Consider the following 21,133-nt stretch of genomic DNA (forward strand, 5'->3'; position numbering starts at 1 on the left):
CAAAATAGAAGACAGAAAGAACAGGTACCACATGGCCTGGAGAGCTGCTCCTGAGTCCATGAATTTAAAGAGACAAGTTCAAAAGGCCAGATATTATCATGCACATGCTTCATCACTCTGTTCTGTACCATGAAACTATCCTAAGATTCAATGTCAGCTTTACTTTTTACCTCAGGATACACAGACAGCTACATATGTCTTTATGAATAAATGGAATGGGTATATAAAGCAATGCCACTCTCTGGCACATCCTGCCTCAACACTTATTTTTATATTTTAGAGAATCGATACATTTCCCAATGGTGATGGGGTGGTCTTCCATTTGTTGCAGAATGCCCCCTTACAACTTTTGTGACAGATGGTTTATCATCCTCTGCCACATGCCACTTCAAGAGCAGGCCGATCATCATCTACTTTTAGAAGGAACCCACATCTCTTTTGTTTTGTACTAATTGTCAGAAAGGCGTCTCATTTAGAGCAGACATCTGCTGTGCCTCAGCCTCTGTCCCACCCTCTGGAACCATATGGAATGACTTAAATCCTTCCACATGAGATCCCTCCAAACTTCTAAAGCAGTTGTGCTGTCCCTGAGTCCTCCCTTACCCCAAATAAACATATGTGAAACATATGATCTGTCCTCCAAAAGGCAATATGCCTGGCTGCATGGCCAATGTCTTTAGAAGCCTGGCTTCATTTCCACCTTGGTTGTACCATTTCTCTCTCTCTCTCTCTCTCTCTCTCTCTCTCTCTCTCTCTCTCTCTCTCTCTTTCTCTCTCTCACACACACACACACATACACACATATATACATATATAATATATATGTCAAGTATACATTTATACATATATATGGTCAGTATGTCGTGTGTGTGTGTGTGTGTGTGTGTGTGTGTGTGTGTGTGTGTGATCTCTGTGAAATTCATAACACACAAGTGTATAAAGATGAAGTCATACAGCCACGCACTGACCACATAGAGCTTATATTTATATAAGAATAGGCAGACATGACAGTCATGTGCATATGCCTGAAAGCTACATGCTGAAAGCCCTTCCTTCCTCCTCAGGTGCTCCCGTTTTGCCCAGCTCCAGTTCAGCCCATCCTGTCTATAGGCTTCCTTAATCCCTCCAGAAATAAGGGGAGTGCTTTAGAGCTGTACTTAGATTGCTGGGCTTAGTCAGAGCAGTGTGTGTGCTCTGGTTGTGTGTGCACACTCTTGGTCGTGTGTGCTCAGCCCTGATAGATCTCCTTCACCTTCTGAGGGTGAAAGTAAACACTCAGACTCATCACAACACAAGAGCCTAATACCTCTGTCCATGCATAATAATGTAAATTAAAAAACTACAAACCTATATGTCCTAATGTAAATTTAAAAAATTGAAAACCTAACACCAACCTCGTGTCTTTGACTCTCAGTTCCACTTCCACTTCTCCCTGTATCTTTTTACTTTTAGGTTGTGTTGGTTACATTTTTGTCAACCAACTTAAGGTAAAGTCATCTGAGAGGAGGGAACTTTAATTGAGAAAATGTGCTGTGGATATCACTCTGTATGTTGTGAATGTGTGTTGCTCTGATTGGCTGATAAAGAAAATGCTGATTGGCCAGTAGCCAGGCAGGAAGTATAGTATGGTCAGGATAAACAGAGAGGAGAATTCTGGGAAGAGGAAGGCTGAGTCAGGAGACGTTGCCATGAGAAGCAAGATGCAAAGATATTGGTAAGCCACGGGCCATGTGACAAGGTATAGATTTATAGAAATGAGTTAATTTAAGATGTAAGATCTAGCTAGCAAGAAGCCCAAGCCATTAGGCCATACAGTTCGTAATTAATATAAGCTTCTGAGTGAGTATTTTATAAGTGGGCTTCAGGACTGTGGAGACTTGGCGGGACCCAGAGAGAAACTTCAGCTACAAAAATGTGCCCATCTGATTGGCCTGTAGGCAAGCCTGTGGAGCACCTTATTGGTTAATGATTAAAATGGGAGGGCCCAGACCACTGTGGGCAGTGCAGTCCTTGTAAAGATGGTTCTGGGAGGTATAAGAAAGGTAGCTGATGTCCAAAGAGAAAGTACATGTGATATTTGTCTTTCTGAGTCTACTTTGCCTCATACAATATGATCTTCTCTAGTTCCATTCATCTGCCTACAAAGGTCATGATTTCATTTTTCTTTACAACTGAATAGTAGTCCATAGTGTATATGTGCCATAGTTTCATTATCTATGCATTGGTGGAAGGACATTTAGGTTGTTTCCATTTCTTAGCTGTTGTGAATAGAACAGCAACAAATATGGCTGACCAAGTATCTGTGAACTAGTATGCTGAATCCTTTGGGCCTATGCTGAGGTATGGGATAGTAGATTTATTTATTTTTATCTTTTTTGAGGATTCACCACACTGATTTCCATAGTGGTTACAGCAGTTTTCAATCCCACCAACATTGAATGAGAGTTCCCCTTTCCTCATACCCCCTCCATTTGTTTCCTCAAATCCCCCAGCATTTGTTGTCTGTTGTTTTGTTGATCTTTGCCATGGTGACTGGGGTAACATAAAACCTCAAAGTTGTTTTGATTTGCATTTCCCTAATTGCCAGGGATAGTGAGATAGTGAGATTTTTTTTTTCAGATGTTTGTTAGCCATTCTTTTTCTTTAGAGAATTCTGCTCAGGTCCTTCTCCTTCTTCTTCTTTTTCTTCTTCTTCTTCTTCTTCTTCTTCTTCTTCTTCTTCTTCTTCTTCTTCTTCTTCTTCTTTTGATTCTTTGTGTTCTTTTAAGCTTGTTATGTACTCTGGATATTAAAATGACAAAGGTCAGATGTATATCTGGGAAAGATTCTCTCCCATTCTGTGAACTTCTCCTTTTACCCAGTTGACTGTTTCTTCAGCTGTGCAGAAGTTTTTAAATTTTACGAAGTCCCACTTGCCAATTGTTGGCCTTAATTCTTGGGCAGACCCACTTAGCAAGAAGGAAATCATGTCTGGTGCTGCAGATTACCTACCTAATTACCCAGGGTTAGTGAAGTAATGGGCTTTGGAGGAGAATCTACAACTGTCACTTTACTATCGTAATCCCTAACTACATTCTAAACAGTTGTCCTTATATGCAAAAATAAGTATAATCCTCAACCCTTATCAAAGAAACTTCTCTATGCAACAGATGGAAAACATTACAGGAAACTATTACCAATCAAAATTCAGAGTTGTGGAGCATAGTCCCAACGGATACATCTACAGAACAACTCCCACTCAGTTAACATTGCAGAAGGTGGGTAGAGAAAAGAGTGTAGGAGCCTTATAAACTCAGGGAGTTGGCTGTGAAGTTGTTTGCAAGTGATATCAGAAACTACAGCAATAAGTCTCACCAGCAGGACTGCCCAAACATGAGCTGAATAAGGGCAACAATAGACATGATAAAATGAATGGGGAAAAGACCATAAGGCCACAACACTACACATATAAATACAGGCATCTAAAAAATACTGAGACCCCAGGGAAGAACACACCAAATTGGTTACTGAGTACCAAATGGTCAGCCATGAAAACATACATACAAATAACATTATGCAGATTGAACAAATTATATTTAGGAATATATATGTATATATACACATAGATGCGTGTGACAACAATCAATGAATAAAGAAGTCATAAATTTGATGAGAGCAAGGAGTGTGATAAGAGAAGGGAAATGCTGTAATTATACTACATTCTTAAAAAAAGAAGTAACAAAACATTATTACAGAAAAAATCCTGACAGATTAAAAGTTCTATTGTAATTTTACCAGAAAAGTAATACTGTAAAACAAATGTATTCTGTGTATTTTAAAAATTACATATTTATGCTATTGACCATTTTTAGTCCATATTCATATATAAATTAAGTATATTATAAACATTAAATGTATAGAAAGCTCAAATTATATACTGTATTTCTAAACATGCTTAATAATATTATTTCTTCCTTATAAATATTGTACATATTGTTTTTATGGAATTTGTGGGATAGATGTTATCATTTTTCTCAAGTACATTATCACATAAATTGTATTCAGTATTGTAGAAAAAAAAGTGAACAAGTATCTGAGCATTTCTTTCTCCTAATTACTGGTTGAAAACTTTATCATGTGCACTGGCATACCAGCCAATGTTAAGCAAAATGTGCAGAAGGCTGTTGGTTTGAACTGAGCCCTGTACTGGGTCCCAGCAGACCTAAATGGAATCATTCATTATGAAGTTCTGTGCCACCATGCCAGAGCTAAGTTGTTTGTCTAACCCTCTCAGAAAGCAGGAGAGAGAATTGGAACAGACAAATCCCCAATGGGCCAGATTCAGCCTGAGCAATCAAGAACCTTGAAAAGATAGCGTAAGAATCACCCCTCTGCTAATCTGCATGCCATTGGCATTAAAATATTTCTTTGTACCTGCTCAAACTATTTTATAAAATAGAGTATTCTGTCATGCTGGCTGAATTATTATTCAGGGAATAACTGTATTATTATTATTCAGGGAACTATATTATTCAGGAAAAATAACTTATAGGAAGGGAGTGGAGGTAATAGATTGGCTGTGGTCCAGCTACTCCAACAATGGCTGTGTACCAAAAGAAGGTCCAAGAAGTCAGTAGTGCTTCAGTCCACAAGGCTGGATGTCTCAGTTAGTCTTCAGTTTACATGGGAATCTGAAGACGTGGGCTCTATTGCCAGGGAGAGTGAGAGCCAGCAGGCAAAGAAAGGAAGCTTCCATCTTCTATGTCATTTACACAGTCAGCCAGCAGAAATGTGGCCCAGAGTAGAGGTTGATCTTCCTCCCTCAAAAAATCATGGTTAAAGGTGTACCTTCCCATCTCAAAGATCTGGATTAGAAGAGAGTCTTCCCATTTCAAATTATTTAATTAAGAAAAAAAATCTCTTATGGGTATATCTAGTCATTTGGATTTTAGGTAATCCCAGGTGTAGTCAAGTTGTCAACCAAGAATAGCCATCACAGGAACTTTTCTAAATTTTCAGAAGAGATGCTACACCAATTCAGGAATCATTACTAGAAGCCGATTCAGTCTTTACATTTGTTGTGATCTTGCCTTTTGTTATCACCCATCCCTAACTCTTCACTGTTTGTAAAGGATCTACCTTCTTCTTAGAAGAAAGAAAGAGTGAGAGAGAGAGAGAGAGAGAGAGAGAGAGAGAGAGAGAGAGAGAGAGAGATCAGAAGTCATCAGATACAAACCTTTAATATCACTTTCTTCCATCTCTGTTCATCCTTACTTGTCTCCAGATAGATCCCATTTCAAAATTAAAAGCACCTAGTCTTTTTTATAAAACAATTTCATTTCTGGGTATATATCTTTAAAGGAAATATAAATCAATCTTTGAAAGAAATACCTTCATTCTCAGGTTCTTCACAGTTCTACCTGTAATCAACCTAAGAATCCATCATGTGTGAATGAATAAAGAAAAGGCAGAAATGGAATATCATTCTTATTTTAAAATATTTTATTTTAAAAATAAAGAAATCCTACCATTCGTAGCAAAGTGGATAAATGTGAAAGACATTATGCTGAATGCAGCAAGGCAGAAACAATGAGATTAATGCCACATGATCTCACATCTGGACTCTAACACACAAACTCAGAAAGGGAGAGTTGAATGGGGATGTCTAGAGACTCAGAGAAAGATAGGAACAGGTTTGAAGACTAAAAAGTCTCACTTTTATAGCATGACTTGCACATGTAGCATTATAGCATGAGTAATTATGGAGTACTAATATACATTAGATCATTCTGAGAGATCTTCAAAGTTCTCAACACACACACAAAAAGTACGTGGGTATAGCAGGTAACACCAGTGAGGTCATCATTTCACAATCTATGTTAAAGCATCACCATAAATGCATGCAATTTTCTTACAAAGTTAGAAAAATAATTTAAGTGATGCATCGATACATTTTACATTCTCTGTAACATATGTGAATATATATTCCCACTTATAGCTTTATAATAGGAGTTGAGCAGTAGAATAAATATGATGAGCCAAAACCAGAAATAAGTTACCAAGAATATGCTCACATGATCAGGAAACAATAAATAACCTGAAAGACTGACTTGGAATGTGTCTTAGTTACTTTTCTATTACTAAGAAGAAACACCAAGGAACCTTATTAACAATGGCACTTAATCTGGGGACCACCGTTCCTGATGATGAGAGTCCATGATCATCATGGCAGGGAGCCTGACAGCAGGCAGGCACATAGGCATGATGCTGAAGAAGTAGCTGAGAGTTTACATCTGATCCACACACACAAGGCAAAGAGCACTAATTGGGATGGTGTAGGTTTTGGAAACCAAAAATCTTACCCCCAGTGACACACCTTCTCCTGCAAGGCCACACCTCCTCATTCTTCCCAAATGGTTTTACCACCAAAGTTACCAAGCATTCAAACATATGAGCATGATCATTTAAACCTCCACTGGCAGGAAGCCAGAAAACTGGTACTCATATTAATAAGATGCTGCATTCTCATTGAAGGTTTCAGGCTAGAGATCAAGCTAGATTTGCCAACTTCACATTAACAATAAGGAAGATTCTGTGACACTTGCCAAGGGCATAGAACAAGGACCCACAGTCTATTCTAATTGTGGGAAGTCACCCTGGAGAAGAGCTTGTGCTCTGGCCTGGAAAAATCTAATGCTGTGGGTACCAATGCTAAGAGACCTGCCTAGGGTTGCATTCTCAGTATATAGTTGTTATTAGTAAGGCTGTATATCCAAACAACACAGAATGGGGGGGGGGGGAAGTGATCCTGCTCTATGCACGTGGTGGTTTGAATGAAAATGGCCCCCATAAGCCCACAGGAAGTGGCACTATGAGAACATGTGGCCTTGTTGGAGTAGGTGTAGTCTGGTTGGAGGAAGTGTGTCACTGGGGGCAGGCTTTGAGGTTTCAGATGCTCAAGCCAGGCCAGTGTCACTCTCTCTTCCTGATGCCTTCCGACCTAGATCTAGAACTCCTGGCTACCACTCCAGCACTATGCTACCATGCTCCCATGACAATAATGGACTAAACTGCTGAACTGTAAGCCAGCCCTAGCTTTTCTTATTAAGAGTTATTATTCTCATAGTGTCTCTTCACAGCAATAGAAATACTAAGTAAGACAATGCCCATTACACCCATAGGACAGAATAAGTTAAAATATATATATATATATATATATATATATATATATATATATATATATATAATTTTTTTTACTTCAAACTACACAGTTGGAACCACATGAAAAATTGGAACATCTCCAGAAGCTTCCCAAGGATCATTGTTATAATTACGTATATTTGCACTAATATCTACTCCAAATAAATATGCACATAATCTTGAGAAATCAGGTCATTAAACCTCCAAGGCAAAACAGATTTGCTTTCTGGTTACAGCCCCCTCAGTAAACAACCTTTAAATAATCAGCTTTCTGCTCATAATGTGGACATCAACTCAACTAAATTAAAACCAGCACCAATAACCCACATGAAGGTTATCTGTTGAGCAATGTCTGACTCCTTCTAAAGATAGAGTCTTCAAATTTTCTTTTCTTTTCTTCCATTTGGTCCATTATAGTCATTGATCTGAAGTACAAAAACATCAAATATGTCCAGAAAAGAAATGACTAGGAGATGCACAGCTCATAGGATTGTCAGAAACTAATACCATGTCCCTGAGTACCTGCAGTGTTGAGACTGCAGCATTGCATTTGACCAGCTTCTGCTATCCCTTGGAAGCACTTGAGTGTGTGGCATAGCCATGCTTTTGTGACTGTCCCCAGCCAAGTCAATGCTTCAGAAATGGTCCAAGGCCACATTTTGTTATCTCGGGGTTTAGTCCATGTTTCTTTTCTCTCTGATAGAATCTTCATGGCTGTTCCTGAATCATATGGTAGCAGCCTGAAAAGGAATCTAGCATTAATTGCTTTACTTCTGGTAAATATATAAGTCTTTAACTCTCTCTGCATTTTCCTTCAAATCATAGAGAAATAAATTATTGATCTTAGAAAAATGGATATGGAAGGAAAAGAATATATCTAGTATAGTGTTTTAAGGCTGCTCAGCATAATTAACTTTGTCATATATTTTTCTTACTAGACTTTGTATAACCCTATGATGCCACTTTAAGTGGAGATATATCTAGATTCAATTTCAACTTTGTAGACAATCTACAAAGCATTTTGGTTTGGGGCTTAACATGGTATTTTGATGCAAACTAACCATGATGCTAAACATATATATTTTATTTTGAAGTACTGACAGTCAATTATTGTGATTCGATTGATAAAGTTCTAAGTGAAGCTCTTAGGCCACTGGGGGCAGAAACAGTGTCATCTATTTTATGTTTTGAGTGTATAGTGTACTCTCAGTGAAAAGCTATCATGACTGAATCCATAATATAATGTAATAACAGAGAATAGGGAGATGGCTCAGTGGTTAAGAGTACTTACTGTTTCTTCAAAGGACCCAGGTTCAGTTCCCAGTAGCCCTATGAATTGGCTCATAACCACCTGTAACTCCAGTTCCAGAGGATCTGATGCCCTCTTGTGACCTCCACAGACACTGCACACACTTTGTGATGGTTTGAATGAGAAATGTCCCACATAGTCTCAGTCATTTGAATACTTGGTCCAGAGGTGGTAACGCTGTTTGGGAAGATTTACACAATGGAGGAAGTATGTCCCCAAGGGTGGTCTTTGAGAGTAAAAAGCCTTGCTTGCCTTCAAGTCATCACTGCTCAATGCTTGTTAAAAATGTGATCTTCCAGTTTCCTGTTTCTACACCAAACCTGCTGCTTGTTACCAAGCGCTGTTCCACTCACCTAGAACTGTAAGCTCCAAATCAATCCTTTCTTCAGTAAGTTGCCTTGGTCAGGGTGTTTTATTTCCCCAACATAAAAGTAACTAATGTATACTTGGTGCCCATATATAAATTCAAGCACACACTTATATACATAAAATAAATTAAAATATTTTAGAAAAATAAAATGCAATAATAATGGTAAGAATAAGACAAAATACTCAGATAAACTTCTTTTGTCATTGCCGGAATCATTTTAGTCACCTTAACTGAGGTTGTCTCTTCCCAAAGTGACTCTAGTTTATGCCAACTTGATAAAAATAAATAACACACATACATACACACACACACACACACACACATTTCTGCCACTTTCTGCTATATATTAATGCTGAAAATTCTGAAGATGCTCTATATTTAACAGTATCAAATATTTGATTCTTTAAGTTAAAATAAATATGCCTACCTCACTAGTATACAAATTTGCTTTTGTCTTTAGTACGTGGTTAAATTATATGCATAGCAAAGAATTCATTTCAAATAGATTGCTTTAATTTATAGGCCCAGACTCACATAAAATTTTTTTTGGTGAAGAACTTAAGAAGCCCTGAGTCTGAGGAACAGCTCTCTACAACATTTAACTGCATGGACCAGAGCATCACACAGTGCTGTATTCAAGAGCCTGCTCTTCCAATGTCTACTGCAAGGCATTTTCCTTCTCTCCGTTTTCATTTCCTGTCTACAGAACAAGATTTTATCTTTCTGCTGCGCTATTATAAGTACTGAGTGTGACACTCAGAGGAAAGAGCTCAGCAAAGTGCTTGGGACGTTAGCAGGGAAACACAAGCATGCTAAAACCGGAGCCTGTCTGCTGTTCTCAAAAGCGGAGCTTCCATTCCGGCAGCGGTCTGTCTTCATTTATACACTTTTGTTAATTCATCAATTTTGCACAGTTCAACTGGCATTTCTTCTCTGGGCTACAATATAACAAGAGGCGATAATTATATTCTTATTTTATCCTTCAAGTCCATAAATAGACTCTTTAAAAACTATCCATGCTTACTGAACTATGTCACCACAGAATCCAGGGCTTGTTTTTCCTCATCCTAGATATTGTATATTAACATCCAGAATGTACTTATCTTTCCATGCCCATTACAACTATGATGTCCTTAATGTTAGTAATTATGTGCTTTTATCTTACATAGGACCTAAGCTATACAAGAAGGATGGATGAATAAAGGCAGATAAGTATGGAAGAAATAGCTGAGCTCTAATCCTACCGCTTGTATGGATATTCTAACACAGAGTGGTAAGGCAGGTACTGAACAGTAAGGAAAATCGGGGGCTAAAAAATCATGTTACATCTGGGTTATCTCCTTAGGGGCAAAGTATGAGCCTTGTTCAGCCACCGTAGAAGGCAATGCCTAAGAATAAAGAATAGAGACTCCCCCACCCCATGTTTACTTCAAAGGATGGATGATTGTTTCTCTGGAGTAAGTGGCATCATATCATCTCAGAGTTTCTCAGAAAACAGATCCTGAGCAGTAATTTCAGACCTGCTGCACAATCTTTATAATTAGCAATGACAAAGTGCACATCCTTGTTCAGTTGTCTTGTGGAGCATAGTTATTATTAGGTATTACTCTGACAAGCAATTCACAAAAATGATGGGGTTGTAACATAGCTTCATTTCCTGTTGCTGTAATAAACCACCCCCAACAAAAGCAGCTTAATGGAGAATGTTTGTTTGACTCACAGTTCCAGCAAATCTCATCTGAAAGTCAAGGTGGCAGAAATGTAAGACAGCTAGTGACATTACTAGCTGTCCACTCTGAAGACTGAAGAGTAATGAATTACTGCACACATGCTAGTACTCAGCTCACTCCCTCCATTTCATTCAGTCAGGTTCTAGCCGGTGAAATGGTGCTGCCCACAAACACTGTGGGTCTTCCTACCTCAGTTAATCAGATTAAGAAAAATCTCCCACAAGCTCAATCAGAGGCCCACCTCCTGGCGATTCTAGGCTTTTCTAAGTTAACAATTAGCACTAACCATCATGGTCTATAGTCAGCGTTACTCAGAGAAACAGAAACAAAAGGATGGACAGACAGGAGAGGTAGATGACAGATAGACAACAAAGGATGCAGTAGAGGAATTGGCTCACAATTATGGATGGTGAGACTCAATTCCACAATATGTTGGCCATAGCTAGAAAACTAGGAGGTTGACAATGTGATACCATCCAAGTTAAAAGCCCCAAGAGCAGAGGAAGCCAATGGTGTAGTTGGCAGTCTAAAGTTAAAGGCCTGAGAACTGAGAAGGCTGCTGGAGTAAGTCCTGAAGATCAAAGGCCAGAGAATTTTGAAGTTCTGATAACTGAGTTCTGGGCAGAGCTGAGCCTCCTGTCTCTGGAACAGGAAGAGTAAATTTGCCTTCTCTGAACTTGTGGTGCCTGCTTGTATCTTTCTTATTCAGCTCACTGCTTCACACACCAGGCCATTCCAGAAGTGTCTTCACAGAAATGCACAGAAGCGATAATTCATCAGCTATCTGTGTCTTAAGCCAGTCAAGCCAACATCTGAAATTATCATCATGTGAACAGTTCTCAAAGCCAGAGAGAGGTAGATTTTCTACTAGGACCAGGGTGTCACAAGTTTGACTGCACATTGGAAAGACCTGGGAATTTTTCTAAAAATATAATACCAGAAAGTAAATCATTTCTACTTCCTGCTTATCAGTTATCCAGAATTTGGGGTGGCGACAGTCAATATTGGCAACTTGGTAGGGTCTAGAATATCTAGGAGTCAAGTCACGTCTCTGAGGAATTTTCTAGACTGGGATAATTAAAGTGGGAAGACCCACCCCAGACATTGGTGGTACCATTCTACAATTTGGTATACTGGATTGTCAAAACAATAAAGAAAGCTAAGGCCACCACTGGTCTTTCTCTATGCTTCTTGACTACAGATAATGCACTGTGACTCGGTCTCTTGTACCTGGCTTCCCCACCACAATCGACTGACTGCACCCTCCAACTGTGAGACAAAATAAGCCCTTCTTTCCTTAAGTAACTTTTGTCAAGTGATAGCAACAAGATAAACAACTGGTAGAAAGGGACTTCCCAGTGGTTTTAAGGTCAAAGCCATGTGGAAACTACTGGCATTTCGGTTTCCCAGGGTCACACAGAGTCTAGTCAAAGTCTTGGCATAATTGTCAAGCTATTACCGGTCCATGACTGAGTAAATGCTGATATGTGAGTGTACTAATCCATTTAAGTTTCCATAAAAAATACCATAAACTAATTGTTCTATAATCAATATCAGTCTATAATCAATATCAGTTAAGTGTTCACAGTTCTGGAGGCTGAGACGTCCATAGCAGAGGTGGTGTCTAGTAACGTTTTGTCGCTTAGTTCCTTCAAGATTCCTTCTTGTTGTGCCCTCACACAGCGGGAGGGGCAAGGCAGATCACTGGACTCTTTTCTAAGGACACTAGTCTAAAGCATGATGGCTCCTTCTTCCTTATCTCACCACCTCCCAAAGACTTTACACGATAATTCACCCAATTGACGATTAGGGTTTCCACTTGTATTGGGTGGGGACACAGACATTCAGATCATAGCCAAGTGTCTTGAATTTTCTGTAGGAATGTGACAAATTGTGTCAGTCTATTAAGTCTAAGAATGAAAAAAAAGATGGACTAGTGTAAAAAGAGTAGCTGACCTACAAAGAAATGTTTCTGTACCTGTTCATGTGTTTGTGGAAGCCTTTTAGATAGCTAAAGAGTCCTCTCTGGCAATGAGGCCATAAGATACCCCTTCTTTAAGCCATTAACCTCTTGGAGCTGAAACACTAAGGTCAAGAATTAATTGATCCAGCAGAGCACTCCAGCATCTGGGTACCACAGGGTTAATGAGTAAGGAGTGGGGTAGGTGGGGTTACAAACCGGGAACACATGCCCTCTGAGTTAGTTTGCTTTCTGTTTAATTGCCCTTAAAACACACACTCTCTCATAGAGCACGGAAGGTGAGAGCTGAATGAAGTTTTCTGGGTAATGGCTTGAAATGTTTTCCTTCTGAGAAGTGGTGTTGAGTTACAGCATGCAGGGAACTGGGAGGAGAGAAGCGGCAGCAGGCAGCACCATCCTAGCCCCACCTTTTCTTAGGCTTGAAAGAAGGTGGACATGGACCCTCCCAGACAAGATGCAGTGAACTGTCCTGTGGCTGCAGCTGACTGCTCTGGGAGTCACCTGGGGCCAGTGTTTACTAGGGCTTAGCCAGGGCCAGTGAGCAGGCATAGATACTTTTCAGTGAAATGCCACGCAGGCAGAGAGTGACAGGCAGTCAGTAGGAGCTGAGCTTTTCCCTCTTGGACGGCTGTTTCCTGCTAGGTTCAGGAGAGACAAGGCGGGGGCGCCTGGCTCCTGCTTCTGCTGCTGCTGTCTCAACTCTCTCTCCACTCCAGGTAAGCAGACTCAGAGGGAGGGCAAGCTGCAAGGCACGTCTTTGTACGATGAACAAGATCCGAAAGTTGTTCCGAGGAAGTGGGCGAGTCTTGGCATTTATATTTGTAGCTTCTGTCATCTGGCTGCTCTTTGACATGGCAGCTCTCCGCCTCTCATTCAGTGAGATCAGCACTGGGATACTCAATGAAGACATCAGAAGGAGGGAGCAGACAGGATTCAGAGTCCAGCCAGACCAAATGAAGATCCTCTACACCAGTATCACAGGGATGGGGCTGCCCCGGCATGGGGTGTGGGCCGAGGAGAACTTTAGGAAGGGAGAGGACCACGGACACAACGTTGAAGAGAATATGGACCAAGTCCAGAGGAGAGGGAAAATGCAGATCCCCCTGGGAAGGGCAAGAGCTGTGCCTCTGTGGCATCCTGCCCATCTACAAACCCTCCCAGTGCCTCTTACCATGCAGAAGACAGAGATGAGAGCCCGCAAGCCTGAAGCCTCCTCCCAGCACATGGCACCCAAGCGAACAACAGTTTTATCGCAGAGGACCCCATCCACAGCATCAAGAGGAACTCTACTGACCAAAATATCAGTACATACAGAAACCTTCGCTAAAAAGCAAGAGGCCCCGAAGAATCATACTCTCAGCAGTAATGCATCGAAGCAAGCATCTGAACGGACCCTGAATGTGACCATTGGTGTCATGACTGACAGATCAAAGCAGCAATCACAGATGGTAACAAAAGCGAAGACACACTTTGCCAGCCCTCCAATCCTGAAATCTGGGGAAGGCATAGCCATAAAGAACACTGAGGCTCAAAGTAAAGAACTAAAATACAAAGGCCATAAAGTGCTACCTCTTTTTAAGTTCATCGCTGACACAGGTCGTTTAAAGAAGCAATCTATGAATGAGACGCAGCTGGGAGGCTTGCCAGAAGATGATGGGGCCAAAGTGGTGCCAGGGAAGAAACTTAATTTCTCTGAAAGCCAGGTTGTGATTATAACCAAAGAGGAGGACCTGAGGACAGATACCAAAGAGATGCCTGATCCTAAAACCCAAACTGCCATTCCTGAATTACTGGGTGGAAGCCAAGGAAAACACATCCCCAGGAATCAAAGCAAGACATCTTCCTCTCTACTAGCTCCACAGAGAGCGATGTCTCAAGCCAATCTGGCCTTAGCAGAGGAACTCCATTCAGCAAGAAGAAACTTGACTGCCAAGGCCCAGACTGCAGGACACCAGCAAAGCCACACAAATGCCCCTGAAAACCCTGGAAGGCACCGTGTGCTGAGAGTCGATGTGACTCTTTCTCCAAGGGATCCCAATGCTCCAGGTCAGTTTGGGCGCCCTGTAGTTGTTCCCCCTGGAAAGAAGGAGGAGGCAGACCGACGATGGAAAGAAGGGAACTTCAATGTCTACCTTAGTGACTTGATTCCAGTGGACAGAGCCATTGAAGACACAAGGCCTGCAGGGTAAGAACCATATCTCTTCTCTTTCCTTGAGCCCAGTATTGGGCTCTGCTCTATAGAAATGTTTCATTGCAGTTTAAGTTTCAATGAATTTTGGCCTCCTAGAGAATTAATTTGACAAGAATTATTCGATGCTAGCCAAATAGTCTACCATGCACACAGAGAAAAATTGTGATATCAGAAACGCACTGTGCTCTCTTTCTATCCTCGCATCTCGGGTCCCCTCCTTAGGTTTAGTTTTCTTCCCTTTGTCAAAAATCTGTTTAAATGAATAGAGACATTCAATTCATTTTGTGATAATCTATATCTAAGTAGTAAAACGCAAAGCATAATTCCATTATAACAGTGAGAATGGAGTAAATTATCATGTTGGAAGTTTTCATTGCTTACAAGCTTGGAAGGAGTGTATCTGGGAAAAGTTGGTATATTCACTGATACAGGGTCGCCTAAGTCTCCCTGAACTTAAATCTTAAAATATGAATAACCATGAGTAATGATAAGTAGGACAAGAAAGGACATGATTTAATCTCTAAACTTAAAAGTCCTTTTGTTGGTAAGAACAGCAGACATTCATGCACTGGGAGCAGTAATGCTGGAAAAAGTCTATCAGCAAGCAAACATCTATAGGAGTTTCAACAGCTTGCTAACAATAATCCCACTCAAAGTTTCTGCATTTACAGGAGTCTACAAGTATGTAGGTGAACTTCATGAGCCTGAGAAAAGAGAGGGCAGGCATTATGACCTGACAATAGGTGAAGGTGCTCCTGTAATTAGTATCTTTCTAATGAGAAGTGTATCACTTGCTCCTAGTACTGCACTTCTAAAGTTTCCCAATGACCCTCATAATCCAGTAATTCCAACAATTAAACTCCTTTACTTCATCACCAGAAGGTGTATCCAGTCACAGACATGACTCAAATGATTCAAATGCAGGCTGTGACTTTCTTCGGTGCGTTTATAAGTGAGGGTACTTGTAGCCATGTGTTTATTACCCATTCATTAATAACATAGCTCTGTTTACAATTCAGTTCCCTAAGCAAGCCAGCCTGGAAGCTGGAATCCGCAAATGGCAAGATTGAGACTTTGAACATGTGTGGTACATAAGCAATGGTTTTCTTTGGCTTCTTCAAAAAATGCTTCTTTTGAACACAGGAAGCTGGGGCAAGCTTTTGGACAGGGTTATCAGAAAGAAGGCAAGTACAGATGAACCTTCACTCATGGTATCAAAAGTGGCATCTTCATTGTGACGTCAGCCACTAAGAGAACAGTTCAGTCGCTTAGCCACTGACACAGAGCAACTGGCCGTGCACCACTAGCCTATTTAGAGTAAGCACTGTGCTACTCATATTCCTCAAATTGGTGATACATCCTAAAGAACACAGTGACATTCCCAGAGGAGGAAACTGAGGTCCTAGGAACTTAAATTGTCTCTGATCATTGACCTAGTTCTTTGAAGAGAAATGATTAAAATTCACATTCAAAATTCTCCTTCTCTTTCCTGTCTCTTGTGCATTATCTTCCAAAAAGGGATTTTAAAAATTATGTTAGACCAGCTACAACCTGGAATCCTCATGTCACAGTATTGCACACTAACTACAGCTTTGCACAAGGAGAGCAGAAAAATGAAGTCTCTTTGAAGGCAGCATTGTTGAAGTATGCCCAGCAGATTGCTAACCAGCTGGGGGCAGAATCAGGGCACAGCAGCACAGGCTCCAGCTCTAAGTAGGAAAGAAGAACAGTGTGTGAGGCCAAAAGCAAGCACCAATGTTATCACTCAGCTGATTTATTGAAGGCTCCACGGCTCCCAGAGCTTGTTAATTTATAGTTTAGTTTGGGAAGTGGAGTCCTGAGCCCAGGAAAGCTACAATCAGACTCCGCCTTCTGCAGGAAGTTGTCCAGCTGTGCCTGAAACTGACACGTGTGCTTGAGATGATGAGTCAGAGAGCACATGGCCAAGTCCCCTCCCTCTTGCCACACAAACCGCCTTGGCTAAATATAGGTGTGTCTTTAGGAAAGCTGCCTGGCTGATGCTCTGCCCCCTCTACTCCCATCCGATGGAGAAAAGCTAGACATCAGGAAGCCTATGTGAGACCCCCCCAAAGGATTTCTGGCCGTTTTGTGCTACTCTCCCTTAAAGGAGGATATATAAAGTTTCCTTTCTTTTATTCAGACTTTGAGTATAAATATTTGCAAATCATGAGTTCACATGAAAGTCTGGAAGAAAACACAAATGAAAAACACGTGGGATTTTTTGGGTAGGCAAGATTTGGAACAAGGTTTTGTTTTGTTTTTTTCCTCAAAAAAACTTTGATATTATTTTTCTTCAGCTTTGATCATGACGTACCTGAAATGTCTTACTTGTGAATATAATATTTAAGGTAATAATTCTAGTCATCTTCAGAAAATTATTATAAAATATAGTAAGAAAGCATATGCATATATGCGTGGGGAGGGAGTGTGGTTAAAGAACTAGGCCTTGTAATTAGCTGAAGTGCAGACCACTGTAACCTTTGGATTTCAAAACTTTAGGAATAGCTCCCTGATGTTTACATTTGAAAACAAAAGTGCTGTTATAGATTCATTAACACTGTAAGTACCATATCAAAACTTCTGTTGAATATAGATTGAAAAGGGATTAAAAGGATGGGTTTGTGATGTTCATTTTGATTTCATTTCTCTCAGTACAGATAATGAGTAGATTCTAGTTAATAATTTAAGGCTAAATTAACTGATAGATTAGGACGAGATTGATGTTAAGTAGAAGAGACAGGCAGGGTTGCCAGGACAACTTCTCTTACTTTAGCTTTAAAATCAGAGTCTCTTTTCCAAGCCAACTCTTCCAGCCTTTTCTTTCCAAACACCAGGGAGACATTTCTAAGGTGCTATCCAATCTCAAGGGCTTATCCGAAAACAAAGGACTCCTCTCTGTCACCTGCATTGTTTGTACTGTCTTCTCAGGGCTGTCTGTTTCTCCCCCTGGCAGTAGACAACTAGTCTGATGCACATGCTGTGTCTCCCAAGGCAGGCCCTCAGCATAGGAAACCAGTCTCATGACACTTAAAAAAAAATTGTAGGTGATGTGTGTGTGTGTATGTATGCGCATATTCACATGAGTGTGAATGCGTGTGGTGGGGGAGGGTGTCTTTCCTTGCTCTCTGCTTCATTTATTGAGTCAGGTTCTCTTGCAGAACCCACAGCTTACTGGCCCAGCCAGTCTAGTCAGCTTGCCCTGGGGACCCCATTTCTGCTTCCCCGGTGCTGAGATTATAGGTGGATTCTGGGGTTCTAATCTCTCATCCTCATGCTTACAGAGCATGAGCTTTACCTGCCCACTGAGCCAGCTCCCCAGCTCACATGACTATGTTTTTCGTACAATATGCTCCTGACTATCGCCTGTTGGTTTTATTAGCTAATCTCTTCACAGTCCCCTCTGCACTCTGCTTACATGGTCTTGCCATTTTCTCCCTCACATGCTGATTCAATATTACTCAAAATCCTAGTGTAGCCTGGGCCATGACATAGATGTGACCACTAAACTCCAAAAGTGCTAAGTGGATGCAGCCTTCCCTTTGCTGAAGCACTTTGGTTCCTCACTAACAAGAGCATCTTTTTGCCTTCACACTGAAGTTCTAAGCTTTTGTGGAAACTGTTTTCAACTTTACTTCATTCTCCCCTAGGGTACAGCACAGAGCTGAGCATTCCAAAGACACAAGTTTGCACCATACTGACTTTAAAAGTATGTTTCTCTGGAATGGGTTTTGAAAACTAATGCTATTGTTAAACGATAGATGAATGAGAGGGTATTAATTCAAATGAAGCTCATAAATTAATAGTTGCTTCCTGATTTTTCATGTTGAATATGTGGAGTACATCATCATTTGGCTTAAGGTAACTATGTCCTGTTTTACACTGAGCTATTAACTAATTTGTGTTTATTCATTAGCTCACTTTTTGTTCTTTTAGTTTAATTTTAATGTTTTGATTTTCAAGTGAGGAAATTGCTTTTGTTTAGATTTTTTTCATTCAAGAAATGAAATAGAATTTCATTTTCAAGTAGAATACTGACTTATAAAATATACCTAAAATCAAATGTTCTTTTGACAATCACTTTAAACTGCCATATTCAACCTTTTAAAAGTAAAAAACAAACAAAATAACCCCGAATCATTGAAGTCCTTCTTCTTAGTTCTTAAAGTGTGTTTGCATCAGCACTAATCAACATTCATACACTTCACATACATACATAGCACACATAGCTCCCCCCAAACACACACACACACACACACACACACACACACACACACACACACACACACACACACACACACACACGTGTTGCTGAGCCAAAGTCCTCGCCATCTAAATAGTTCTACTTGAGAAAGTCTTTCTTTAGGCCTAAAGCTATGTTTAGGATGGATCTTAAAAAATGAACTTATTTAAGAGTGCACTTCCTGAATTTGGACTCAGAGAAAATAAAAATAATTACAGAAATTTTCGCTGCCAGCGAATAAGAGTTGGGACTGGAGAGATGGCTCAGCAGTTAAGAGCACTTGTTACTCTTATGGAAGACCCAGGTTTTTACACCCACATGATGACTAACAACCATCTGTAGCTCAAGTCCTGGGGAACTGATGTCCTCTTCTGACCTACAGGGTGCACATGGTGCATATACATATATGCAGAAAAATACTCATACTCATTAAACAAAACTTGAAAACTCTTAGTCATAATGCCCTCATCTATGTCTGCTGTATTGTAACAGCCAAACAATGCTGGCTATTCCTATAGAAGTCTGCCAAACTTTCCCATGAAGCCATTAAACTCCATCTCTGCTGTCTTAGTTCAGAACCAGGACTGTCAACCAGTACTTTGATTTCTTCCTCCCTGGAAAAGAAGGGTTTTTCTCCTGGCACTCATGAAAATCAAAAGATAGCAGTGGGCATTTCCTATAAACCTGACAAAATTACTGAGGGAACAGTTTCTGGAATCTTGATGTTGACTCTAAGAAGGTTAAGAAAGCCACATGTTAGTGGAGAAGGAAGACAGGCAGGGAGACAGGCAATAGCTGATCATATATACTCCAAATCTCAAGCTGCTTGAAGTTTATCAGGCTGAGAGAAAAAGAAAAAGTTAAAGTTAAAAAAATTAGTTAAAATTCGAGATTTTATTTTTATATGGGATGAACATTGGAATTGGTATAGTGGGGGTGATTTTGCGGTTAATAGTGATTGGAGAGCATGACCTGCAATGGCCTGGAGCAGCTGTGAGGTTTCTCAGCCAGTGAAGAACCCATCAGTGACAAGGAAAGTCACCACCTAAAAGGCCTCTTTCCTGATTTCACAGCTGCAGGAGAAAGGACTCGATGCTGCTTCTTCAGTAGTGTGTATATCTGTGCATGCAAACATGCATTCATGAGCAGACACATGTCAATATGAGAGGGCTCAGGGTTGTGTTTCATAATTTTTAAAAAGTCATATGTAAAAGAAAATAAGAGGAAAAATGTGTTTAAAAGGCAGAAGCTAGACCATATAACATAACAATGGTCAAATATGGCTGAGAGATAATTTCTAAGCCTTCAGGTACCCCTGTCTGTCACATTCACCTCTAACTAGAAAGAGAAAGACAATCAGAGGGGAGAAATATAAACATAGTGCAACCATTAATTCAAAGCAAAAAAGTCATTATATGTAGTAGAAAGGTTTCTCTGGTCCTGCCAGGCCCCCGCAGTCCTGTGGCCCACTTATAAAATAATCACTCAGAAAGCTTATATTAATTATAACTGGTTGGCCATTAGCTCAGGCTTATTACTGACTAGCTCTTACACTTAAATTAACCCACAATTCTTATCTGTGTTTAGCTACATGGCTTATTACCTTTTCTCAGTTCTGCCTTCACATCTTGTTTCCTCTGTGTCTGGCTGGTGACTCCCAACTCAGCCCTTCCTCTTCCCAGAATTCTATTTATCTGCTCACCCTGCCTATACTTCCTGCCTGGCTACTGGCCAATCAGCATTTTATTTATCAACCAATCAGAGCAACACATATTCATAGCATACAGAACGACATCCCACAGCAATTATTTGAGTCCTAATTAACACAAAACTGAGAAAGTTAACATCAATCAGGGCACATCCTCCTAAATGCTGCCCATGACCTTAAAAATACCCTTGAGAGAGCATAAAAGGGTACAGGACTTTGAACCTTTTCACAGCTTTCTCAGACATCTAACCCAGAGCCATATACAATCATCAGCCTCATTTTATCAAATGCTTCATGTAATATTTCCCTGGGTCCTCCAATCCCAGAACACAATTTCCCGTTGTGCTCTCTGGCTGACCTGTTCCAACAGAACTCTCCAAAAAGGGGAAGAAGTCTCTTCCCTT

At 40.4% G+C, this 21,133-nt stretch overlaps 1 protein-coding gene across 1 annotated transcript in view; it reads left to right on the forward strand.

The window, feature by feature from the left end:
- The first annotated feature begins 13,333 nt into the window (after positions 1-13,333).
- The window catches only part of Galnt5 (polypeptide N-acetylgalactosaminyltransferase 5), a 43,284-nt gene continuing 35,484 nt past the window's right edge, over positions 13,334-21,133 (forward strand). The window contains exon 1 of the mRNA XM_052725859.1: positions 13,334-14,754. Coding sequence (XP_052581819.1) covers positions 13,334-14,754 — 1,421 coding nt within the window. The remainder of the gene's footprint in view (positions 14,755-21,133) is intronic.

The sequence above is a fragment of the Peromyscus californicus genome, unplaced genomic scaffold (assembly GCF_007827085.1).
Source record: "Peromyscus californicus insignis strain IS unplaced genomic scaffold, ASM782708v3 Scaffold_7__1_contigs__length_154581171, whole genome shotgun sequence".
NCBI classification, from domain to species: Eukaryota; Metazoa; Chordata; class Mammalia; order Rodentia; family Cricetidae; genus Peromyscus; species Peromyscus californicus.